Consider the following 23,954-nt stretch of genomic DNA (forward strand, 5'->3'; position numbering starts at 1 on the left):
CTAAGAGTAAATAATTTACTTCGAAAAAGAGAGAATACAGAAACAACTACCTAAACCCTATAACTAGTTTTTGTGGTTTGACAGCCTGTAATACTGGTACATAAAACGTTAATGAAACATGCTTGCATAATGACGTTGCATAATTTGTATATATGGTCCAAATGTAATAAATGTAAAATTTAAATGAAAATATAAAAAATATACAATTCTTGTTCGTAATATTCCCGTGATGCAATTTGACAGGGTTGGTCCATTTGAGCCAAGATGGCGGACTTTGAGGAACAGCTCAGCGATGAAGAGAGGGTATGAGGCGATTTATTGAAACTTTTAAAACTTATTTTTGCATGGTCCTGTTTCATGGACAATTTATTTTTGATTGCCCTTTAAGTCTTTCCTTATTATAGCTATGGTATTCAGGATTTCTTTTACCCCCAGTCAGCCGCACAGGGCTTGCTAAGCAAGCTTGTTAGCTAGCTGAAGCTAGCAGCCGTATCGTAATGTGAGATGAGGGCCATATAGTGGGTTGAGGTAGCTGGCTATCAAGCTCGGCCGCTGTGTAGAAGCTGAGGAGCTGAGTTTGATGATTGTTGGAATGTATGTGTACAGTATAAGTGATTTTCAGACTATTTCAAGATCGTTGTTCAATAACAGTGTTGGATTTAAACGTTTGGAACTGATTGAGCAATGGTTAGATAACGAGTTAGTTATCTCAAAAGAATATCTTAGAATGGATAGGGTGTATTGAGAGATTTTTGGCTGGCTAGTTTGGAGCAGTCAAGTTTTAGTGCATCATTAACGTTAGCTAACGTTATCTACTTTACGGTTGTAGTAAAGACGTGTCAATTCAGGGTGTATATTTTGCAAGCTCTATTATCCTAATGCGTTAAGTTTTTGTTTGTGTGTTTCCTCAATCTTGTGTTTCCAATTTATGATAGTTATTGTATTTGAGGACGTAGATTTTATGCACACAGGAAAGTGTTGATTTTCATGGAAAAAACTTATTGGTGCTTAAAAGAATGTTACCTAAACGCAGAATCAAGAGCAGTAGCAGCGTTTGCTCCTATAAAGCATGGTTTGTGCCAAAACAAAAGTCATTTAATTCCCGGGGAATTAAAATGTGTAGCAGGAAGTACTTAACGTTAATTGTCTATCATTTATAATTCGTTGTCAGAAGGCGGATCGTTTTAACTCGGGTTGTGTGTATTCTCAGCTGAGTCTCACTGACCCAGCCCTGATTCTGCATGCTGGTACATGCGAACGGGTCTTCCAGCGTTCCTCCATTCGCCTGCTGTCTATACTAGTCTCTTCCGGTGTGTACCCTCACTGCTTCTCTGCAAGCCTGCAAAAATCATGTGGTTAGAATCATGTAGAGACCAGCAAAAAGAAGGCAAGAGGTATTTCAGACATGCTTGGTGAAGCCCCAGTGCTAAACACATTGCAGACCACTTTGCTCCTTCTGAGATCAGTTAGAATTACTCTGATTGAAAAGCCCCTAAATGTAGTATAGTCCTCTATTTAGGACTGATTTTAAATGCAACTCAAGCATTGTTGTCCCTTTTGAAAAGGGAAGGTGGTAATGTAGGAAATTCAGCAAGATGACACATCCATGTTTAATTGTCTTGTACTCCTTAAAAGCATCTAGTTTTATAGCATCACGGAAGTAAGTTCTCAAGGTCTATAAGGAGAACTGACTTTCTTCCTCTTCTTAAAAAAAAGACTAATCTCACTAGGCTCACTCGGGCACATAGGAGACATTAGTGGTGTGGAGCCTATAATGCTCCCATTATTAGAAATGGTGAAAGAAAAATAAACAATGTTAGACTGCATAATAACAAATAATAGGCTGTCACACTGAAACTTATAAAAAGCTATAACGTGCAAATACTAGGCTGTCATAGTATCTACAAATGGGCATTAAAACATGTTAGTGTGTCAAAATGACCTGTTTTGAGCAAAACTTGTTTTGTAGTGTTCTGGATGATTTTGATAGACTACGCACATTGAATGACTTGAGATGTCAGAGCTGGGCAGAAGTTTAACTCCCACAAACATCCACTGGAATAGACCTAACCACCAATTTGTGTCTAAGAATGACTTGTGAGGTGCTTAACACCAGTCCTTGGACATGCACTTTGCAAATCAAAGCAGATTCTTTTGATAAACTATTTCTTAAAAGGAAGCTTCACTGTACTCTAATTGAACTTAAGCATATGAATCATACAAGAATGCAAATTGGTCTAGTAAAGTCCCTGAGCTACTGTAACCTGTGAAGCACAAAGTGCTTGGTAGTTGGTTCATGTTTGTCATTAATACGTTGCAAGTGCAAGCTTCATTTTGAGTTTGTAAGAGAGTTGGCCTTGAACAATGGCTAAAGCTTAAACTAGAAAGCCCAATCGTAGTGTCACCTACAGCATCAAAACCCTGCTCCATATCCTGGCTCAGTGTCTGTGGTATGGGGTTGCATACCATGCTTAATGCCAGCACTATTCTCAGATCTGAGCTCATGAGACATCATATCAATGGTGAACGTTGCCAGTCCTGCTGCAGCCTCCTGTTCGTCATACAGAAACCCTCCTAAGAGCAAACAAGTACCGCAATCTTCCGGTTGAGGAAAGACCTCTTCAGACACACAGTGATGCCAGTCCAGACCCCAGTTTGGAGTGAAAGGCTGGGATGAGCAGAGGTTCTGGTTGAGTATAGGAAGGTAGCCAACTAGGTAATGCTACACAAGGAGAGAGAAATATGCATGTCACTCAGCAAATTGCACTGGACTCTAAACAAAGCAGCAAGGCCTAAACCTTCCTGCACTGGTCTATTAGTCAATATGAGTGTGTTTGCTTAGCTGCAAGGCAGGGGTTTGCTGATGAATGTGTGATCCACTCAGCCCCTTTGTGTGCCCTTTTGTTTTGACTCGGTGCACCCTGAATGCATGGAAGCAAATACAGCTACCTAGGGAAAGAGGCCTTTCCTTGCATACCTTGATCTTTTGTGCTGAACTGAGGATGGGCTTCTGGCATGACTTGTAATGGATAAATCAGTAAAAATGGTCCTAGATGAGCGGAAGGAAGAAGAGATGGCTGCTGCCCTAGACCTTTGGAATGGAGCCATAGTGAGGTCTCTCCCTTTGGTGGCATAGGGGAAGGGAGAGGTCCAGGTCCCTCAGCTCACATAAGCAATGCTAAGAAAAGCCCTCACCCTTGTAAGGAGTGGTCCGTAGAGTAACCATGTCTCAGGGTACTCAAACTTGCACCACTGTGGTCTTTTTAGAATAGAAACCCATGAAGCTGCACTGTTTCTAGGCCTATGGCCCAATGTGTGTAATTAATTTATAGAATAAAATACATAGTCACTTTCTTAACTCTTCTTTTGCCTTTGTTTTTCTCTCTCTCTCTCTCTCTCTCTCTCTCTCTCTCTCTCTCTCTCTCTCTCTCTCTGACAGGTCCGCATCGCAGCCAATTTTGTTCTTCATGCACCACCAGGAGAGTTTAATGAAGTATTCAATGGTGAGAATTCAAAAACTGAACTGTGCAGGCACTCACTGAGCCTTGTTTGCTTTCTGCAGAAATGGATTCTGCTCTGGGGAAAGTACTCGCATGGTCACCTATGCAGAAGTGCTCAAACCCATCTGGCTGAGCTCCTTGAGGTTGTAATGATTATCCAAGGAGTTGAGTTAGGTGTGTTGGAGCAAGAAATGCAGTCCCTGGACTGCATCTGAAATCTTCTGCATTAGGGAGCTGCCAGGATGTGTCAGGATGAAAGTGTCAGGATGAAAGCTTAAACTGAGGGTGTTGTGTGGTTCCAGATGTGCGGCTCCTGCTCAACAATGACAGTTTGCTCAGGGAAGGGGCAGCACAGTGAGTATTTGGTTTGTGTCACAAATTTACATCATAGTGGCACTGTATGTCGCATCTTAAATTGTCCCTTGTTAGCCTGTTCACCTCAGCCACACTGAACATGGTTAGACTTGATCAGGATTTGACCAGGCAGTTTCTTGTCAATATTAGAAAACCATGGCTTCCCACTGAGCAGTTCCCACACGCAGCTGTTCTTAGAGAAGATTGTCTCTCTTTCTGGCCATTTATAATAAAGTACAGTACAGTTTAAGTCTTTGATTTGAAAGTTTTCTTAAAGGCCATTTCTGTTTTACCCAACATCTATTTGGAGTGTCATTTTTTCATGTGTGAACTAAACTCTTTTGACTTATCATGGGTTAAGAATTTTGAAAGGTCTTTTTAAAGCAACCTTATAATAGAGGAACAATTTAAACAGACACGAACTTGAAATATATGAAAAACCTAAAAAAAAAATTAATTTCTTATCCCCTAATTAAACTGGCCATTATCCTAATTGTGCTGGAATACTCTTCTTCTCTCTGTTAAACAGTGCCTTCGCCCAGTATAATATGGATCAGTTCACACCCATCAAACTTAAGGAAGATCAGGTAATTCACAAATTCATGATTAATTGATTAGCATAATTGAATTGTGCATGCAATTCTTTATTTATTCATTAATTTCCCCCCCAAAATGTTGGATTATATGTGATTTTTTTTATTCCCCCCATGGTACTTAATGGAGTAAGAAAGCCATAGAAAACCTCTCTTTAAAAATGCAGGTGTTGATCACAGAGCATGGAGACCTGGGAAATGGGCGTTTCTTTGACCCAAGAAACAAGTTGTCATTTAAGTTTGACCATCTGAGGAAGGAGGCGAGTGAGCCAGTGTCGCACGAGGGCGAGGTTGCCCTGGAGCCGTGGAGGGAGGCGTGTGACGTGGCGCTGAGGGCCTACATCAAAGAGCACTATCCCACTGGCATGTGCACCGTGAGTGAACTCTGGTCTCCTTCGCTTTGGGGCCAGGGTGAGGGAGGCTCTGATCCAGTCCCAAATCCCTCCCCAATGCATCACCTTGCACCCTCAGCCTCAGCATTTGAATTGGACAGACAGCATTTCCCATAAGGGCTCAGTTACAGTGCAGTTTGCTCTTCCCAATTTTTTTCCCATTGCTTCAGTGAGGTTAATTTCCACCCCTTTCCCATGACCTGTTTAAAGCGAGTAAGTGTTTGTTTGTGGCCACTGTTGGAGTCGGTCGTGTCTCTCTTCCTGTAGGTTTATGGGAAAACCATTGACGACCAACAAACAATTATTGCCTGCATCGAGGGACATCAGTTTCAACCCAAAAACTTCTGGTAAGCTTCCTTTGGGCTGCCTTGTGTCCCCACTTCTTATCTGCTAAACTGTCAAATGAAAAAATAGCAGTCTGTCCAGAGTGTTGAGCTCAGCTTATCCCCCACCTGCGGTGTGCAGGAATGGCCGCTGCCGCTCCGAGTGGAAGTTCAACGTGTCTCAAGGCACAGCGCAGGTTGTGGGCGTTCTCAAGGTCCAAGTGCACTATTATGAAGACGGCAATGTGCAATTGGTCAGCCACAAGGACGTTCAGGAGTCTATTGTCGTTTCGGTGAGCCATTGTTACCACATTTCGAAATGGACGCCTGAAACATAAGGCCTTAGTGAAGGGAATGGAGGCATACACAACCATAACAACTTTCAATGCTTCAGAGAAACATCCCCCTCTCAGGAACATCTTGCATAATGGCTATGAAGGACTTGGTTTTTACTACACTGCACCATTGTTTTTTGTGCATCTTTGACTAAATTGAATTGTCATTTGGGACACCAAAAGTAGTAGTAGTATGTATAGTCTAGAGCTAAACCTGCAGGAGTTGCTCAGAACTATAGTCTGATATTTAAACATGCAATGCTAGGTAAAACTTGCACTCTGTGCATTAACTAATTGAACTGTCTCATATACTGTGTGTTTTGTTTCATTTCACACATTTGCTATCTTAATGGTTAGCTGTTGAACTACTACTTGGCACCCACACATGCAATATAGAGGAAGTTCATCTGGGTGTGTGAAATAGAGCAAGCAGTTATTTGTTTTAGTTAACACATTTTATGAAGCACACTTCATTAAAGTTTTGGCATTACCCTACTAAAGCGTTCATAAGGTGACATGTCTTTTATAAGCCCAGTATGTATCTGTAGCTGGGGCAATGAACGTGCTGCATTTATGGATATGGGTCAACTTCCGGGACCTTTGAACGGCCCGGAAACCTTCAGCAATGCGTTTGTTCCTTTTCATGTTTTAGCTAAACAAACTTTCAAAGTGAAACTTTGAACTCTCTTGCTTTACCAGATGTTAAGTGTTAGAACTAAGGATTTTGAAAGTCTTTTTAAAGCTACCTTCTTGGTTTTTTCCTTTCCTTTTATTCATACATTTTTGTTTTACCTTGTCTCACCCTTTTATTAGAATGCAAAGCAGACTGCTGAGGAGTTTGTAAAAATGATTGAAAATGCAGAGAATGAATACCAGGTATGAGACTGTCAATGAATTGTTGATGATTTAACTTCTGACAAGACATCTATAAACCACACTTCACATTTTCTGTCGTGCCCAAAGCAATTTCAGTCCTTCTTTTCTGACCCTCAGACAGCCATCAGTGAGAACTACCAGGCCATGTCCGACACCACTTTCAAAGCTTTACGTCGGCAGCTTCCTGTCACACGCACCAAGATCGACTGGAACAAGATCCTCAGCTACAAGATCGGCAAGGAGATGCAGAATGCTTAGACCTGACCTGGCATGCTACACCTCTGCTCGCGTTACAAGCCAAGCGACAAACTGAGAGTGGCCCAGGCCTGTGCTTGACATTGGAGCCAGGCTGAGAGTGCAGGCTCCTACCAAAAGAGTGCTAAGATATGTTCCTTCTTTTTTTGTGTTTCTAAGTTTAATTTTACAAAAGCCAAGGTTTAACCTCAGCTAAAGAGACTGCCTCCTTTTCTGTATGTTCTGAAGGCTGTGAGCTTGTTTAAATAAATTTAGCAATGGTCCTTGCTGTTGAACAAATACCTCCTGCGACACCAGTGCACATGCTCAGATATACTCCCTTCTGCACAGGCTCGGATAGGTATACTCCCTTCTGCACAGGCTCGGATAGGTATACTCCCTTCTGCACAGGCTCGGATAGGTATACTCCCTTATGCACAGGCTCGGGTAGGTAAACTCCCTTATGTACAGGCTCGGGTAGGTAAACTCCCTTCTGTACAGGCTCGGGTAGGTATACTCCCTTCTGTACAGGCTCGGATAGGTATACTCCCTTACTTATTTTGTCAAATCACCCTGCTCACCTGCCAAATTGACACCCAATTACACACACCACATTCAAAGGGGGGTGTCTGGACACAGATTAATCTTTGTCCTGGAAAAAATGTCACATCTCCATTAATTTCACATGTTTGTTAAATATGCTTTGAAACAGACTTTAGTTTTAGCTTTCTTACAAAATACTATATATTTTCTTCAGATACAGGCTGTCATGGCCAAGTGGAAGAGCAGTCACAGAATGAAGCAATACAATGAATCAAAATGGCTTGTGGTGATTACTGTTGTGATGCTACCCACACTTCAGGCAAAATTCCATCTGCATGAGTTAGAACTCAGATCTTCATTCTTTTCATCATGAGCCAGAAGATTTGTGTGGTGTAGGTGACAGCAAGATTGTCCCAAGTACTCCATAATGTCTGTTTTTGATCTGAAAGAATCTGGCAGGATATATTCTCTCTCTCATGTCAACCTGTAGCCAGTTTTTACTTGTGTATTTTTAGCAAAATGAATAACCTCCACCGTCATGTTTGTGTATCTAATTTTGTGTCAAATGCACATGTCTCCTTGGGTATATTATTGCTAAATAATTAACACATTTTTGTTTGTATTAATCTTAAGCCTTTATAGTCCAACCACATTATTCAAACTTTTACGTTAACGTCTTACTTTTAGATGTTGCGCCTATTATAATGTAAACCCTTATACAGAAAACCACCCATGGAAGTCTAGGCTATATGGCCACATAGTGCTTGATATGTAAGGTGACTGTTGTTGAGGAAATGAATAGTTCCAAGTGACTAAACACTCTGGAGATGATTTTTGAGGGGTATTATTTTTTGATTTGTCAACTGTATGTAAATCTTCAAAGGGGTTTGTTGTTTGTCTTCATCTGCTACCTGTTTGATGCCACTGTGTGTGGTTAGCACAATAATTGCTCTCCTGATATCAGTGTGTGTCAGGTGACATCGTATATACTTTGTTGATCATTTTGCCAAAGCAAGCCGCACTGTATGGTCAACAGTTTCAGGTTACGGATGTCGGTTTTTAATGTCCCTACTTCACTGATTGGAAATGGTCATAATATCGCCATCTGGTGTCTACAACTGGGATACTAATAAGCAATTTCACAGAAGGTTTACCCTTATTTCTGCCTCCTTCCCAAGCATTTATTGCTGGCTGTTTTTTAACAAAGTGTAAGAACAAATATGATCCCAGAGGAATAAAGGATTTGCACCAACTTACTGCTGTTGTTATGGGCCTAATCAATTACTTTATTTTAAACAAAGTTTGAGGAAGCTAAAACAGGTCTGGGTTGTTTCAAAAATGTTTATATAGTGGTTTATATGCGATTAAAGTAGTTTTGTGAGTAGCGATTTTTGGTTAGCACATGATTTTCCCTTCACTTTTCACTGCTCAGCGTTGTAATTTGCTGAAGTTATACGCGGTTCGTATGCAAATTTCACTACATGATTTTTGAGAGGGAATGGAACCCTACATGAAAATTTAACAGCGAGCAAGATTCACAGAAAACAGTTTACATTCTGCACTTATCTAGCGTTAGTTAAGTAAGACTATTATGCCATCATGTGGAGAACTGCCAATATCACAGTCTTCTCCAGTATCCCATGATTCTAATGTTTACAGCCATCCGGTGAAAAATGGCGGACGATAACAGCAGTAATTCTCAATCTCATGGGTTTGCGGAGAGATTGAAATCTTGGTTGTCCTGGTCGTGGACATATGTTTGTGCAGTTTGGTTCGCCATGGTCTTAACCATGATTTACGTGCTACGAAGTCCGTTGAAGCTTCAAGAGTCTGTCACCGCTGGTAATGTATTCAAAACTGATGGTAGTCTCTTGGCTAGGGTTAATATCACTAGCTAGCTATTGCTAGCTGGAGCTGCTAAGAAAGTTCTGTGCTATTTTATATGTTAACAAGCTAGTACCCTCTCGACACACAGCTAGCTAGCTAGCTAGTTGTTGCCACTTTAGTTTAAATTTAAAGAGTAGTTCTAACTAGTTAACTGTATTTGCCATTTTTGCCTTTAGCGTATACCGAAGGTGAGAGTTAGGGGGTCCCTTGAATGTAACTTATAATCATAATTGTGTGTTCTTGGGGGAGGTTGTTATCTATGAACGGCAGCTTTGGTATGGTTATAGCGTATTGCCTCAATGAAGCTGTTAGTGATTTTTTTTAGAATGCACATGTCTGTATAGTGTTACCATGTGTAGTGTATTATTCTGTAGGTGTAGACTTTTTAGGTAAATGGTTTCATGGTTCGAGCTCTTATCATTTGAAACTAACATGTAACTAAAAGTTTATTTCTTTTGCTTCCTCTACAGCGTCTGTGTTTCTGAACACACTTACACCTAAATTTTATGTTGCCCTAACTGGAACCTCCTCTCTTATCTCTGGTCTTATACTGGTAAGGTTTGTTTTGGTTGTCAGATGTTAGCCATTGTATCACTGGTTAGACATGTTTTCTACACAGTAAAACTGTGGGTGAAATTTAAATTAAAACATTTTGAAAAAAGTAGTTATTTCTGAAAGGAGCTTGTAATTGTGTGAAATGTGACTTATTCTCGCTTACGTTCTCTGTCACACATGGCAATTTGTCGTCTCCACCTTCAGATATTTGAGTGGTGGTATTTTCGGAAGTATGGTACGTCCTTCATTGAGCAAGTTTCTGTTAGTCACCTGCGCCCTCTCCTTGGCGGGGTGGAGAACAGCAGCTCTGCAGGTCTCTTCACCTCAGCCAGTGGGGAAGTTGAGCAAAGGCCCAGTGTCTCAGGTAAACAAGCATACATGTGTACATATATTAACTTTCAATATGTTGTGTTACTAATATTTTTAAATATATGCGGAACTGTACTTGATGATGGGTGAAATTAAGCAGGAGCTAGTTCATTACAGCAGTAGTTTAGTTTTCTCTTGATTTTCTCATACATATATGGTAAGTGGTATTAACACATACAGATATGGTAAATGATATTAAAGGCATATAAATACTTTATTTTACTGAGTTGTTTTATTGTGTGCTATTTGATACGTTGCCGTGCTGTCCACTAAATGGTGGTGTGCACCACTTCTCAGAGTGTAAAGTATGGAGGAACCCACTGAATCTTTTCCGAGGTGCAGAATACAGCAGGTATTATTGCTCTCCCTCAGACTCATTAGTTCCCCTAAGCAGTAGTAAACATCTTTCCATGTGTGCACAGCTGACAACTGTGATGGAGACCTGCAATGTAGTGCATGTCTCTACCAATTGCTTTTCTCCTCATTCTCCCACTTCTGCAGGTATACATGGGTGACGGGTAGAGAGCCTCTGACTTACTATGACATGAATCTATCAGCACAAGATCACCAGACCTTCTTTACCTGTGACACACAACAGCTCAAACCAGAGGACACTGGTCAGTGTATCCATCAGCTTATACACCTGTGAAACATATTTAATCAAAATTAGCAAAATTAGCAGTGTGTGTGTGTGTGTGTGCGTGCGTCTAACAGTCATGCAGAAGGCCTGGCGAGAGAGAAATCCTCAGGCTCGTATCAGAGCGGCTTACCAAGCTCTCGAGCTTAACCATGAGTGAGTCACATTTTGCATGTTTCATTTATATCCTTTTTATTATAACATTGTTTTCTTTTTTAGTTTTATCTTGTTGGTTCTTTTGTTGGTTGCTGGCTCCATTCTTTTTGTGTATGACTGGTACTTTAAAATATACCATCATCTGTAATTAGAAGCTTTACTCAGGGTTCAGTACATGTTTGCCTAGTTAGAATATTTATATGCATTCTTACATCCCTTCAGTGCCCTAATGCTGGAATCAGGGTATGCAATATCTTTGTCTTTCACAGTGCTCCTTATCAGATTAGACATTCATTTATTTATTTTTAAAGGCAGCCAAGAGGACACAGCATTAAGCTATCCCATCTTGATTCAGATGTAAACTCGTAGAGGCTCCCTGGCACATGAAGGTGCAGGTGTGTGTGTGGTATTCATTTTAGACAGGTGCACTTTGACAGGTGCACTATGTCATAGTGGCATAAATTGGGTGGGAGACTGGCAGCAGTAAATATTTGACATGAGTCAATATTTGTTCATGTCCTTGTGCCAGTTTGTAGGTTTTCAGGGAAAAGTGTTAAAAAATTGACAAGCATGGCGACAAGCTCTGTGTGATGCTGGCAGTTTTGTTTTCGAAAAATGAAAGAAAGTATGTACAATTGTGAACCCATTCCGGGGTGTCAGGAAGAGCGTAGTATGGGCTGTCCGTCCTTCAAACAGAACTTAAGGTAATGAATGTGTTAACATGTTAAGAACACTACATATAGCTTTCTACCAAGTTTGCTGTATGTAAACAGAAGATCTCATGGAGCAAAAATAATTAGGTTTTTGTAAATGAAGATACAAAGACATGTTTTGTTTTGTTTTTTACCTATGTCAGGTAGTTTCATAATTACTGTAACTGAAATCAACATCATCAACATCAACAGCAGCATCCCTCTTTCTCTTATGTGGTGTTTACGCGTGTGTGCCAGAGAGGGCGCCATCATCCTATTGGTCAATATCAAGAACACGTCATAGTAGTTGTCAGACTAGGTGAGAAAATACCAAAAATTCTGACATGCTGGACTTTTCATTTTGGTATTATGGGGTGTCCCAGATACTATGTCACTGGTCTTCGATTATGTCCACACTACAAAGCCCGTTGCTCATTCCCACCAAATGTAAATGGGCCAGATGCTGGAAATTTGTTGTGTCTGACAAAATCTTGTCATAATTCGTGTTGTCTGACCCCATAACTCTAATTTAAAAAATGACTCCACACAACTGGAACCTTATGTGCTGTTGGTAGAAAGGTAGCCCAAAACCTTGCGCACTTCCATTTTTCAGATGTGCCGCAGCGTATGTGCTGCTGGCCGAAGAGGAAGCCACTACCATCGTGGAAGCCGAGCGACTGTTCAAACAAGCGCTGAAGTTTGGTATGCACCACATACGTCCACACCCACAGTCAGATATGAGGGGTTTTGCTTATGCTAATGCAAATTATTCTTGATTCCTCAGCGGGGAAAGACACAAATCTTTTGGTGTACATCAAGCGCAGGCTGGCCATGTGTGCCCGGAAACTGGGACGCATCAAAGAGGCTGTGAAAATGATGAGAGACGTAAGACCAGTACACATATTGACATGCAAGATAAGTAGTAAAAGAGTTCTGCTAATTATTCTGTCATCTTTATCTGAATAGTTGACATTTCTTAAAGATCTGTATGGCAATTTAGAAGAATAGAATAATTTTGAGATCAGAATTAGTCAAGGCTATTTTATTGTACTTGATAGTGGCATACATTAATTTTTTGTTTCTTAATGCGTGTTTTTATTGTCCATCTGCTTTATTCTGCTTTATACTCACCCCTTTATCTCTCTTGTAGTTAATGAAGGAATTTCCCTTACTTGGAATGTTAAATATCCATGAGAATCTTCTAGAAGCCCTACTTGAACTACAGGCCTATGCTGACGTACAAGCAGTCTTAGCAAAATATGATGGTGAGCTGCAGAAACTTGTTTGCCTCACTTCCTGCTTCAGATGTCATTCCACAGAATATGCAGTATGCAGATTATGGTTGGTCAAAGAGCATTAAGTGGTTGGTTAGAGTCATTACAGGAGTCATTTCATCAACACGTTATTCGAGGAAGTTTAAACTGAATTTGAAACTGAACTTGTGACATTAACAGTGAGAAACAAGAGATGGGCTTTTACATTATACATCACAGTCTGGTGCCCTTAATGTTTTTGTCTTTGCTTACAGATATCAGCTTGCCAAAATCTGCCACCATATGCTACACATCTGCCTTACTGAAAGCACGAGCAGTATCAGACAAGTAAGTTTTGTGTGTGTGTGTGTGTGTGTGTGTGTGTGTGTGTGATTAAGTATAACCAGTTTTGTTGTTTTATAGGATTAGAATTACAAGGAGAAAAGTGTGTGTGTGTGTGTGTGTGTCTCCAGATTTTCGCCTGAGGCAGCCTCTAGGCGAGGGCTTAGCACAGCAGAGATGAACGCAGTGGAGGCCATTCACAGAGCTGTGGAGTTCAACCCACATGTGCCAAAGGTTAGGCAGTTATCACCTCTTAAGTCTTTATGCATTAAGATTTCTGGCTTGTCTGAGATTTTTTTTATGCTTAGTTTTTAAGGTGGTATTGTTATTGTTTTGTGTTCAAAAACTGCATCAACAACCGAAAACAATGCGAGTAAGTTAGAAAAGAAGGGTCTGTGCTGGACTGTTTTAGACTACAACTTTGATCCAGAACATGGTCCATTTTGACCAGAAAGTTTGCTTTATTGATTGGATTTCAGGATCATAGACCTACAACCAGGTCCATCTGACCCCAGAGTCTGTTTTTTGTGACTCACTTCCTGAAGTTGATGTGTTGGAAGCAGGAAAAATGGTCAAGCATAAGGATCTGTGCGACAAGGGCCAAATTGTGATGGATAGATGACTGGGTCAGAGCTCCTCCAAACTACAGATCTGTGGGTTGTTCCCATGATGCAGTGGTTAGTACCTACCAAAAGTGGTCCACTTGATGCTCGAGAGGAGTGAAGGCTCATCTGTCATGTCCGATCCCACAGAAGAGCTCCTGTAGTGAAGCTCTCTGCAAAAGTTAATGCAAGCTATAATAGAAAAATGTCAGAACACAGTGCATCACAGCTCGCTGCAAATGGGACTGCATGGCCGCAGTCTGGTCAGAGTGCCCATGTTGAGCCTTAGCCACTGACAAAAGCGCACAGGCGCATAAACATCCAAACTTGATGATAGAGCAATGGGAAAAAAGGTGGCCTGGTCTGATGAATCGTGTTTTCTTTTACATTGTGTGGATGGCCAGGGATGGCTCCAAGATACATATGGGAAGAAGGCAAGTGTGCAGAGGCTGTGTGATGCTCTGGCCAGTGTTCTGCTAGCAAACCTTTTCCTGGCAATCGCATGGATGTTACTTTGACACACACCACCTATCTAAACACTGTTGCAGACCAAATACACTTGGTGGCAGACAAGGCAGGGGGTTTTAATGTTGTGGGTGATTGGTGAATATATTAAGCAAAAACCAATACACCTTTTTGGTGTATGTTAAACATATTATTAGTTAATGTTACTTCCAGATTTTTGGTTTACAGTATATACTATTTCAACAGATCTGTCTGGCTTGACACCTAGTTTTGGTGGCATGAGAGGAACCTACACAATATTAGGCAGGTGGTTTTAATGTTATGGCTGATCCATGTATTTTGTTATATCATATTTTTTGTAGTTTGTCATGGTCCTGAGTTTAAAAAATAAAAAATAAAGAAAATGATTAGACTTAATATCTGAGCTTAATATCTGGACTATGATTGTCACCCAGTGCATACTCAAGCCTCATTGCCAAGTGACAATTGGGAGATGGCTGCTTAAAAATCTGCTCATGTTGTGGACAAAAGCTTTACGCAAACGTGCTACCATTTGGAGCAATGAGAACACAACACGGGCTTGGTAAGCGGACTGAAATTGGACCTTGGGTTGCATATCAAGCAAATGTTCTGTATGTGAATTCTTTAAAACGGGCCCCTAGATGAATTCACTAATTCAGCAGTAGCCAGTAGGTGCTGCTGTTGCACTGGGATGAGCGAAACCATCTACACTCACCAAGCTCCACAGACAGAATCCACTTGGAAGAGTTTTACATTTCAAAATATGCAGGTAGAGCTATTGGCCTGACAACAGGAAACATGCCTGAGTGCAATGTTGACAGTAGTAATCTATCCCTTCTGTTTTCCTCTGAGTCCTTTTAAGACAGCCACTTTGAAGCCCTCATGTTCCAGCTGTCTCTGTACTTGGCTCCAACTTGCCCATGCCCAAGATACCCGCACCTGCACATCCAATCTCAAACACACTGGATCAATCTCGATCAAAGTGCACCTGTGTAAAATGAATACCACACACCTGTACCTTCATGTGCCAGGGAGCCTTTACGAGTTTACATCTGAGTCAAGATGGGACACGCTTAATGCTGGGTCCTCTCGTCTGCCTTTAAAAATAAATAAATGAATAAATTACAAGTCAACGTTCACATTCAGAAATGGGTTTTATTAACTATTTGACACTGCCCTATTCTAGGAGTGATGGGACCCATTATAGGGCAGTGCATTCCTGTTTATTGTGGGTTAAGGCTGATAGACGGTAGCTGTGGTGTTGCCATTACACAGGGATATGTGTTAAGCAAACAGCCACACCTGAAACCTGTGCTGCCCAATGTAAGTCCTCTGCTTGGTGCCCCCCAGTGGCCAAGTGAAAGAGTGACAACTAGTGTGAGACCCAGACAGAAGCTTAGCGGGGGAATACTGGTTTAGGAGAGACCCCACATAAAAGGCAGCAGAGGCGACATCATATCACCACATCAAAGGACAAAGAGTGTGGGTGTATGCAAGGGGATGCCACCAAGGACAGCTGCCAGTAAAAACGCCAGGAGTAATCACTGAACTTTGTGTGTGCGTGTACATGTGCATGCATGCTCAATGACGGGTGCTTGGGCACATCCATAGGTACACCAGAGTCATAAAAACAGGGTATTTAGACATTGGAGAGGGAACTGCGCATCTTGGCAGTGGGGGGAGGTTTATCCCAGCAGCCAGAATAAGCTTCTCGTTCACTCTATGGACAGGCGAGTTGGAGAAGGCAGGCTACCCTGTAGCTAAAGCATACACTGCATGGTCGAGTTGTCCCAGAGCACTCGATTCATGAAGAAATAACACTTTCATTCCTGTGTATTGTATTTTGTGTGTGTAGTATCTATTAGAGATGAAGAGTCTAATCCTGCCTCCAGAGCACATTCTGAAGAGGGGTGACAGTGAGGCAGTGGCATATGCCTTCTTCCACCTGCAGCACTGGAAACGAGCAGAGGGAGCTCTCAACCTGCTGCACTGCACCTGGGAGGGCAGTATGTACATACACAAAATAAGAAAATAAAGCAATTACCCCCTCCCCCCTCCCACACCTCTTTTCATTGATATTAATTCTCTATTCCTTTGTCCAGCATTCCGGATTATTCCATACCCACTGGAAAAAGGTCATCTGTTCTACCCATACCCAGGCTGCACAGAGACAGCAGACAGAGAACTGCTACCATGTGAGTATGCCCTGTTTATTTCATGTTAGCCACATCATCTCATTTATTTAAACTGTGTTTGGCTGTAAAATGTGAACTGTCATGTTTGTCTCTGTCTCTCTCTCTCTCTCTCTCTCTCTCTCTCTCTCACTCACTCACTGCTTCAGCATTCCATGAGGTGTCTGTGTACCCGAAGAAGGAGTTGCCCTTCTTCATTCTGTTCACAGCGGGCCTGTGTTCCTTCACTGCTATGTTGGCCATGCTCACACACCAGTTCCCTGACCTCATGGGCATATTCGTCAAAGCAGTAAGTCATGGGTGTGCACTCTCCTGCTCGTTAAGCCTGCTGTTAGGTCAGTTGCTTCCACTCAGTCAGCCAGATTTACTAATCAAATACAATTTTTTTGATTCACCATTCACACACACGATAGCAGCGCGGACAGGTGAGATGGTCCACATCTTCAGTGGAGAGCTCAAATTTTGTGTTCATGAAAAAGAACTTCCCTGCTCTTGTATACCATTTTTGATGTGGTGAAGCGTTGACGCTGTGGACCATGCCCCTGGGTCTACTCATGAACAAGTGCTCAGACATATTGGCTGTCCAAATCCAATGAGCCTAGTACTGTTACCTCACAGCCTCAGGGAGGAGCGAGCACATGCTCTGCGAACACTCTCCTGCTTTTATTAGGCCTTTATCGAGAGCCTGACCTAGACTCTGTAAATATACCCATGCGCTGGAGCCTCTTTTTACAGGCTTTTGTTTTGGGAACGACTCCACATAGACAGCACGTTTACGGCCAAGGCCCGGGTCTGCTTAGTGTAACGGAGAGCACGTGCATGAGTAAATGAGAGAGGCAAGGAGGAGGAGCAGTGAGGAAAAGCAGAGCTCTCTGGCCAGGCCTTTTAAGTCCTGCCCACATTAGGTGTGCCATGCCACACTTCAGCTCTTAGGTCAGCAGCTTCAAGCATGGTGTGATTCAGCCATGTGCTGACCAAGTGCTACATGAGGTTGTTTTATATGTTAGCTTGTCTGCATGCACTTATAGTTACTTGTGTATTTTTGGAAGGGCCAAATGAGTTCAGCCATTGACCCAGACTGGACAAAGAAGTTCAGCTGTTGCCAAAGACTGACCGAAGGTTTTCAGCCATTGACCCAGACTGACCATGAAGTTTGGCTGTTGCCAAAGACTGAGCAAAGGTTTTCAGCAATTGACCCAGATTGACCAAAGGAGTTCACCGTTGACACAGATTGTTCAGACCATGCTTTGTCCCTGCCCTCCTTGACCTGCTTGCACTCCACCTTGCATAAGATTCCCAGGTACATGCACCCTGACACTTCCAAACATGCAATTCTCCATGAGAAGGAATGCCCGAATTTATTCTGGTAATAAACTAAGCAATATGAGGACACTGAGCCTTGTCGGCCACTATCTTTTTATCGTCCTCGTTTGTCATGTTACAGCACATATTTACATTAGTCTTATCTAGTCCCTGGATCTGCATTAAAATTGATGATACCTCTCCAGCTCCATGTCTGAGCATCGCTGCTTTCCCTCCCAAGCCACCGCCACATTTCAAACTTCCGTTCCCATATTCCATATTCATAAACATCTGTTCATCCGTGAAACATATCGCTTTGTAAACACATTAAGGGCTTGTTTATGGTGGAGGGAGCTGTGGGCCTTCAAACACCTTTCAGATGCATGCCAGCTTGCAGTTATGGAGCTGCATGTTGGACCAAGCTCGCAGGAACGCTCGCTCAGTGTTTGTGTCTGGCCCGTGCCCCTCTTGAGCTTTGACTCAAGCTTTAGCAGTCTAAGGCGTAAACTTTATCATTTTTATGAAATGTTTAGGGCAGTTAAAACAAAACCTTGACAAATGGTAGCATCTTTTTTTTAAAGTTATACTGACTGTCAGAGCAGCAAGAATTGGCAACCTTTTTTCAGTTTCTTTTTTTTCCTCAGGTATTTGCATTCTTTTTTTTTCTACACCAAGATTACAGTTCTTTGTTCATCAGGGCCAAAGACATTGCATAAACAGTGACAAGTCATTAGCATGCCCCTGTGTCAGGCCCTGCCACCTTTTAAACACTAGGGTAACATAAGATGCTATGAAGCACATTTCTTAGGAAGCTCTCTCTTATTGACACTGACTTTTTATTTTTCTCTTTCTCACAGTTCTTCAACACCCTCTTTGCACCACTAGGATTTTTTGCAGACAAGATGGAGAGTTTTATGCCTTCCTGCCTTTGGTACCAGCTGACCAGAATCTAACACGAGAACCCACCCTCCACGCTCAAGCACACACACACACACACACACACACACACACACACACACACACACACACACACAGAGACAGAGTTACTCATGGACATCAGGATGCAGATCTACTGTATGTGTAGCATTAAATGTTCTAAGAGGGTCATTGGCTACTGTATTAACAGTAATAAAATGTTTTGACTGTTGTCTTTTATTGAGTCTAACTTACTTTATCATCTCTTTTGTAGATTAGCTGCTGTGGTCTCAGATGTGTAGACTTAATCTGTAAATGTTTTTTGAGTGCCCTGACCTAAACCACTTGATAAGAGCTCTTCATGACTGATTATAATGCCATTTATATTTCCCTGTGATAGCTGCAGGGACAGGTTGCCACAGTGATATAGATCCAAGATGTCATGCCATAGCAACAACTGGCAGAATTGGCCATCCTCATATATGTATTTCAGAGTGGCAATATAGCAGGAGAGAGTTTTTAGACTACAGTTGTAGGTCTAGAAGTAAGGATAGTTCCTCAACTGGTTTAAGACTTGAAAACATCTTGGATTAGAGGGACTAAAAAAGAATGATGAGAGCCATGTACATAGACTGACCCCTATACAGGCAAATAGCATCCAACTTCATTATTGGTGTGCAGAATGTCTCTGATTGCACCTCTTATCTTTTGTTGGCTACAATCACTGATGACAATGTTTGGTGCTGCTGTTTTCAGCAAAGAACATAAAAGCAAAAAATCTTCAGTGAACACAGGACCACAGACTGGATCACTGATTAGTGTTTGTTTTTTGTTTTTTTTGGCTTTACGCTAATGGAAGAATATGATTTTAGTTCAAGCAACAAGTCTATGAAGCCGTCTTGTTCAGTGTCAACGCTACATGCAGTGTTAGCAGTATAATAACAGTTACACAGCTCCATATAGACTTTCCATTATACTCTCCACTGGTGTGTCACAAGGCTCTGCTTGGTCCTTTCCTAGTCTCCCTCTATTACTCTCTGCTCTCTTAAGTGAGGTCAGATCCTTGCATGATTTCTCATACCAGTTCTATGCTGATGATGCTCAACTCATTTCTTCCTTTCCACTCTATGATGCTCATTTTTTGCGCATATCTCAGCATGCCTAGCAAATGTATTCATGGATGATGGTTCATCACTTAAAGCTAAAATTCAGCAAGACTCAGGTGCTATATTTTGCTGGAGGTGTACCAACAAGTGAAGACCTTGCGGTCTCACCAAAGAACGAGATCACTGACAAGCAAGTCTTGATGTCTAGATAAGCAATTATCATCCTCTCCATATGCTGCAAGCTTAATTTGGATGTGCAGGTTCTTCAGCAACAACAGGATAATAAAATTTCTCTTTATGGAAGCCACTCAGGTGCTTGTTCAGTCCCTTGTCATCTTGGACTATTGTAACCCGCTTCTGGCCAACCCCTCTGTACCAACAAACACCTGAAACTCATCCAGAGTGCAGCTGCATGAGTCTACTGGTTCCCTACTAGCTTTAAAACACTGATGATTTCCTACAAAACAGTGACTGGACCAGCTCCTACATACCTAATATAATGACTCAGACCCCATTCTGCATCATTCTGCCTTCGAGTCACTGGTACTTTTAGACTTTTAACAACCATAACTCAAGACACACAAGACTTCTCTGTCCTAGGAGTGTATACAGCTGAGTCAGTCTGTCTTCAAATGAAGACGGAAGACTCCCCTCTTCAAAGTCACTAAGCACTTAAATATGCATTTATTTATTTTTTTAAATAATTCTTTTACTGTCTTCTTTTCCATTTTAGCCTGTTAGTATCCTTATTACTGACCTATCTTTGGTCACAGGAGGGTTTGTAGTTGATGGAGACTACCAACTCCTTGTTCAGAGTGTCTTACTGAAGTTTGTCTGCCAAATGCTGTAACTGTAAATGTCAATGTGTTGGGAGTGTCTTCCTGGCACACATTAGGACCTCTGTTACTTACTGAAGCACATCTAAGCAGAATGGGGTCTCTGAACATTACTGCTGCCTTACATAGGCTGAAGTTCATCCACACTTCGACAGACGTTTCCACCATGATAATGCACCATTTCATAAGGCACACATCACAACTGCATGCTTCCAGAAACATGACATTACATTTTGATTGCTTCACTGGTCTGCAGGGTGTTCTGAGCTCAAGCTTGGGAAGCATGTTTGAGATTAGGTGGAGTAGGCTAGACTGCAGCCAAAGAATTGGCAGTAACTACACACAGAGTGAATTCTTGCTCACTTACCTAGTTCACTACTAGATAAGTGTACATGATAAAACTAGCAAAGCAGTGTATTAAAGTTAAAAGGGTAAAGAAACTAATTCAAAGCTTTTACTGAGTTCCACTTTAATGGTGTAATTTAGGTGAAGTCAAAGTTACTTTAACCATATATTTTGTGTAACTGAACTGTGAAAGAGGATTATCGCAGACCCATCTTAGATAAAGATTATAGAATAGGTTACATATGTGACAGGCTACTTCAAACATGTAAATTTGGCAACATTAGCATAAAAAAAGGTAAATTATTTCCTACCTTGATCATGTTTGATTAAATGCTGTACTTGATATCCAAAATGTTAATATGCTTGACACTGCAAGTGGCACATTTGTGTTCTCACAAATATCCTTTTTTAAAATTGCAAAATTAAAGGGAAATACTCCTGTAAGCATGTATTTATTACTGGTTGGGTACTCTTTCCTTTATCTAGATAGAGCTGCTTTTATGCACTGACATACACAAGAAAACTACTTATGCCATCAAAGTTCTTTGTATTACCTGCTGTTTCTGGCAGCCCTCAATAAAAGAGGGTCCTACAGAGTTTGAGTAACTGGCACGACCATCTTCTGTAAGATTTCAAATGAGCTGAAGAGGAAGAGAAGACAGTGTTAAACAGCATGCATGCAAAAAAGAAGAAGTATGGATTGTAGTAACTGGATGTGCATGCTGAATCTCACACACGGTAATGCTTAACCAGTGGTCTATTTACAAACAAACGCCATTTCAAGAGGCCAATGTCCTAGGAAATCAAGCCCAACGGGCATACTGACAAGGGCCTGTAAAGCATGAAGATGTGTCATCAGCCACCATTCTAAGTTTGTTTACAGCAGCTATGTCATAAATGGGGGATTTGGAACCTATCTAGCCTCTGAGCCTAACGTAGAATGAAATCTACTGGAATTCTAGAAATTTAGCTCCACTTGAGTCCAGAGGCATTTTCAGAGTGGCCCTTATTTACAAACTAAAACAAATTTTATGTGCAACACACAACTTACTAAACTTACTCTGATACTGCTCTCAAGGAATAGTAGTTGTCCTAATAATTGGTGAATTTTATATGTATACTCAAAATTCCATTGAACTTCCCAAGGTTTCCAGAGAAACAGGAGGTTTCGGACAGTGGTCCTTCATCAGCAAGCAAGCAAAGTACAGTTTGCAGTTTGGTACACCATCTTTTTGGATTTATATTGGAATTAGAGTACTGTTGTCATTGCACAGCAATTTATATATTTCTTGCATTGCCTCGCAATGACAATAAAAGCATTCAGAATCTAAGAAGATTCCAGGTAAGTAACTGCAGTGTGCTTTGCCTGCTGTGTGTGTGTGTGTGAGAGATTTTATATAAAAACACCTGTTAACACCCCAGATAAGAACCCCAAACTGTTTCTAGATTAGTGGCTGCTGTATGATAATCCAGCACTGCTTGTTTACAGGCCACACGTGTTCAATCTCCAAAGCCCATAAGGCCGCTGATGAGGAAAGTAAAGGCCTTGGATTCTTCTGACTACAGCTCCCTTGTGTCTTTGTTTGGCAATGGGAATACACATAGAACTGCATTCTTGCCAGATGACTCAGATAAGTCTTTTTATATGTTAATCTCAAATCGCCAGCCTGGTAAGATCTGTCTGACACTAGGGATGCTTAAGCTCCTAACTGCTCACCTCTAGGAGCCGTTCAATACCTAGAACACAAAGTTAATGTATATGTTAGATTCAACTCCTCTATATTTGCACCCAGGAACAAGCATGGGCTGGCCGAGTCATAAGATCCAACCATGAGAGGGAAGCAGTCTTCCCAAGGGGCCTTCCTGCTCAGATGCCAGTACAAGAAGAAAAATCAGTGGTGCTTATAAATGGGCTGATATTTCTGATGTGGCATCCACAAACAAACTACAAATATCAAAGGAAAGGTTTAAGATACTAAATAACAAGCATTCATAAACAAAGCAGTAAAAAATATTTTAAAATTGTTCAGGTGCAGTAATTTGAATTTCAATATAGCAGCCTAGTCAGAGGAAAACATTCAAAAGCTTACTTCAGTATCTCCAAGAAAAGATGTGAATTCATAGATATATCCTATGTGTCGTTATGTTATGATTGGCTGAACTGAAAATAGCTGTATGTACAGGAAATAATTTAAATGTAGTTACAAGGACCACACGAGGACATATGGACTGTCCCTTTACGTATTTATTGTTGTTACTTCAATCGAAAAATCAACATTAAAAACCAGGGATTTAAACTGAAATGTCTTAGCACAATTAGTGAAGTCTTTTGGCGAAAAATATGCTAATTAAATGGTGGGTTGTTCTGTTTAGGAAGATGCATAGGTTTCAACACTGACTGAACAGTACCAAGAAGACCACTTTACAATGTTCAAAGATAAACACCCTGACATGTTTTCCTCAAGTCTTTCTCAACACAGAAACTTTGACAAGAAGAGGTGTGAGGTTGGTCTGTTGAATGGCAGAAAATGTAAAAATGTATCTTGGGATGAGATCCTGAAAACAAGATTATGTAAAACATATCCTAATTTAGGTAGAGTTTGCCTTAAAGTAAGCACTTTTAGGGGACAGCATTCCTAAAAAGTTAAGTCAACTTAGGTTGAGAGACCAAAACACATTTTAATTTTAATATATACAACTCATTTATATCTGGCCCTAGAGTTAGCACTTGCTTATTTATTTATTTATTTATTTTTTTTATTTATTTTTTTTACAAGGACTGTGTTGTTTATGCCAGCATAACCAATGACAGTGTAAACCCAGCCATCCCCTTACCTGACAAAAGGTTCAGGTTGCTGTCATGGTTGATTGGCAGGCTAGCAGGAGGAACACGCCTACTCCTGCTAGGTATCAAACCTCTTACCTGCCCTGCTCACAGTCTCCAGAATACTGATTAGGTTCACCTGTTCCCTAACTGCTTTCCCCTTTATTTAAACCCACAGTTTCCAGGAGATGGGGCTGCACATTAGTGATCCTACGACACTTCAGTTAAGAGAAGTCTCTGTGTTCCCATTAAAGGAAGATTGTTGTTTTTGTTAAGTGCGTCCATCGTTGAAAGTCTGATGCAAA

General features: G+C 41.2%; 2 protein-coding genes across 3 annotated transcripts; both read left to right on the plus strand.

Annotated features, from left to right (window-relative positions):
• Positions 1-243: 243 nt before the first annotated feature.
• On the plus strand, positions 244-8,406 carry capza1a (capping actin protein of muscle Z-line subunit alpha 1a). The gene is made up of 9 exons (XM_027019189.3): positions 244-303; positions 3,440-3,503; positions 3,803-3,854; positions 4,384-4,441; positions 4,615-4,821; positions 5,107-5,186; positions 5,305-5,455; positions 6,311-6,373; positions 6,491-8,406. The coding sequence occupies exons 1-9, from the start codon at positions 265-267 to the stop codon at positions 6,629-6,631; spliced, it is 855 nt and encodes a 284-aa protein (XP_026874990.2). The 5' UTR covers positions 244-264; the 3' UTR covers positions 6,632-8,406.
• Positions 8,407-8,559: 153 nt separating this feature from the next.
• st7l (suppression of tumorigenicity 7 like) lies at positions 8,560-18,770 on the plus strand. 2 transcript variants are annotated; one of them, XR_014124570.1, is made up of 16 exons: positions 8,560-8,992; positions 9,508-9,590; positions 9,797-9,956; positions 10,259-10,313; positions 10,463-10,578; positions 10,676-10,754; positions 12,060-12,148; positions 12,231-12,331; positions 12,597-12,711; positions 12,975-13,047; positions 13,173-13,275; positions 15,985-16,135; positions 16,232-16,324; positions 16,471-16,610; positions 17,371-17,621; positions 18,481-18,770. XR_014124570.1 is itself a non-coding variant. In XM_027019187.3 (15 exons), exons 1-15 carry the CDS (start codon positions 8,824-8,826, stop codon positions 18,574-18,576), a joined length of 1,623 nt encoding a protein of 540 aa, XP_026874988.1. In that variant the 5' UTR covers positions 8,560-8,823; the 3' UTR covers positions 18,577-18,770. The 2 variants fall into 2 exon arrangements, 1 of the variants encoding a protein (XP_026874988.1); XM_027019187.3 differs by lacking the exon at positions 17,371-17,621.
• The last annotated feature ends 5,184 nt before the right edge of the window (positions 18,771-23,954 follow it).

The sequence above is a fragment of the Electrophorus electricus genome, chromosome 7 (genome assembly GCF_041902795.1).
Source record: "Electrophorus electricus isolate QZ-2024a chromosome 7, ASM4190279v1, whole genome shotgun sequence".
Lineage (NCBI taxonomy): Eukaryota > Metazoa > Chordata > Actinopteri > Gymnotiformes > Gymnotidae > Electrophorus > Electrophorus electricus.

Excerpts from the sequence above, each read along its gene's own strand:
- capza1a (XM_027019189.3), top strand. The coding sequence starts at position 265 with ATGGCGGACTTTGAGGAACAGCTCAGCGATGAAGAGAGG. Across the intron at positions 4,442-4,614 it reads TCAAACTTAAGGAAGATCAG|GTGTTGATCACAGAGCATGG; the intron begins GTAATTCACAAA and ends TTAAAAATGCAG. Across the intron at positions 6,374-6,490 it reads ATGCAGAGAATGAATACCAG|ACAGCCATCAGTGAGAACTA; the intron begins GTATGAGACTGT and ends TCTGACCCTCAG.
- st7l (XM_027019187.3), top strand. The coding sequence starts at position 8,824 with ATGGCGGACGATAACAGCAGTAATTCTCAATCTCATGGGTTTGCGGAG. Across the intron at positions 10,314-10,462 it reads CGAGGTGCAGAATACAGCAG|GTATACATGGGTGACGGGTA; the intron begins GTATTATTGCTC and ends CCACTTCTGCAG. Across the intron at positions 16,136-16,231 it reads GCACTGCACCTGGGAGGGCA|CATTCCGGATTATTCCATAC; the intron begins GTATGTACATAC and ends TCCTTTGTCCAG.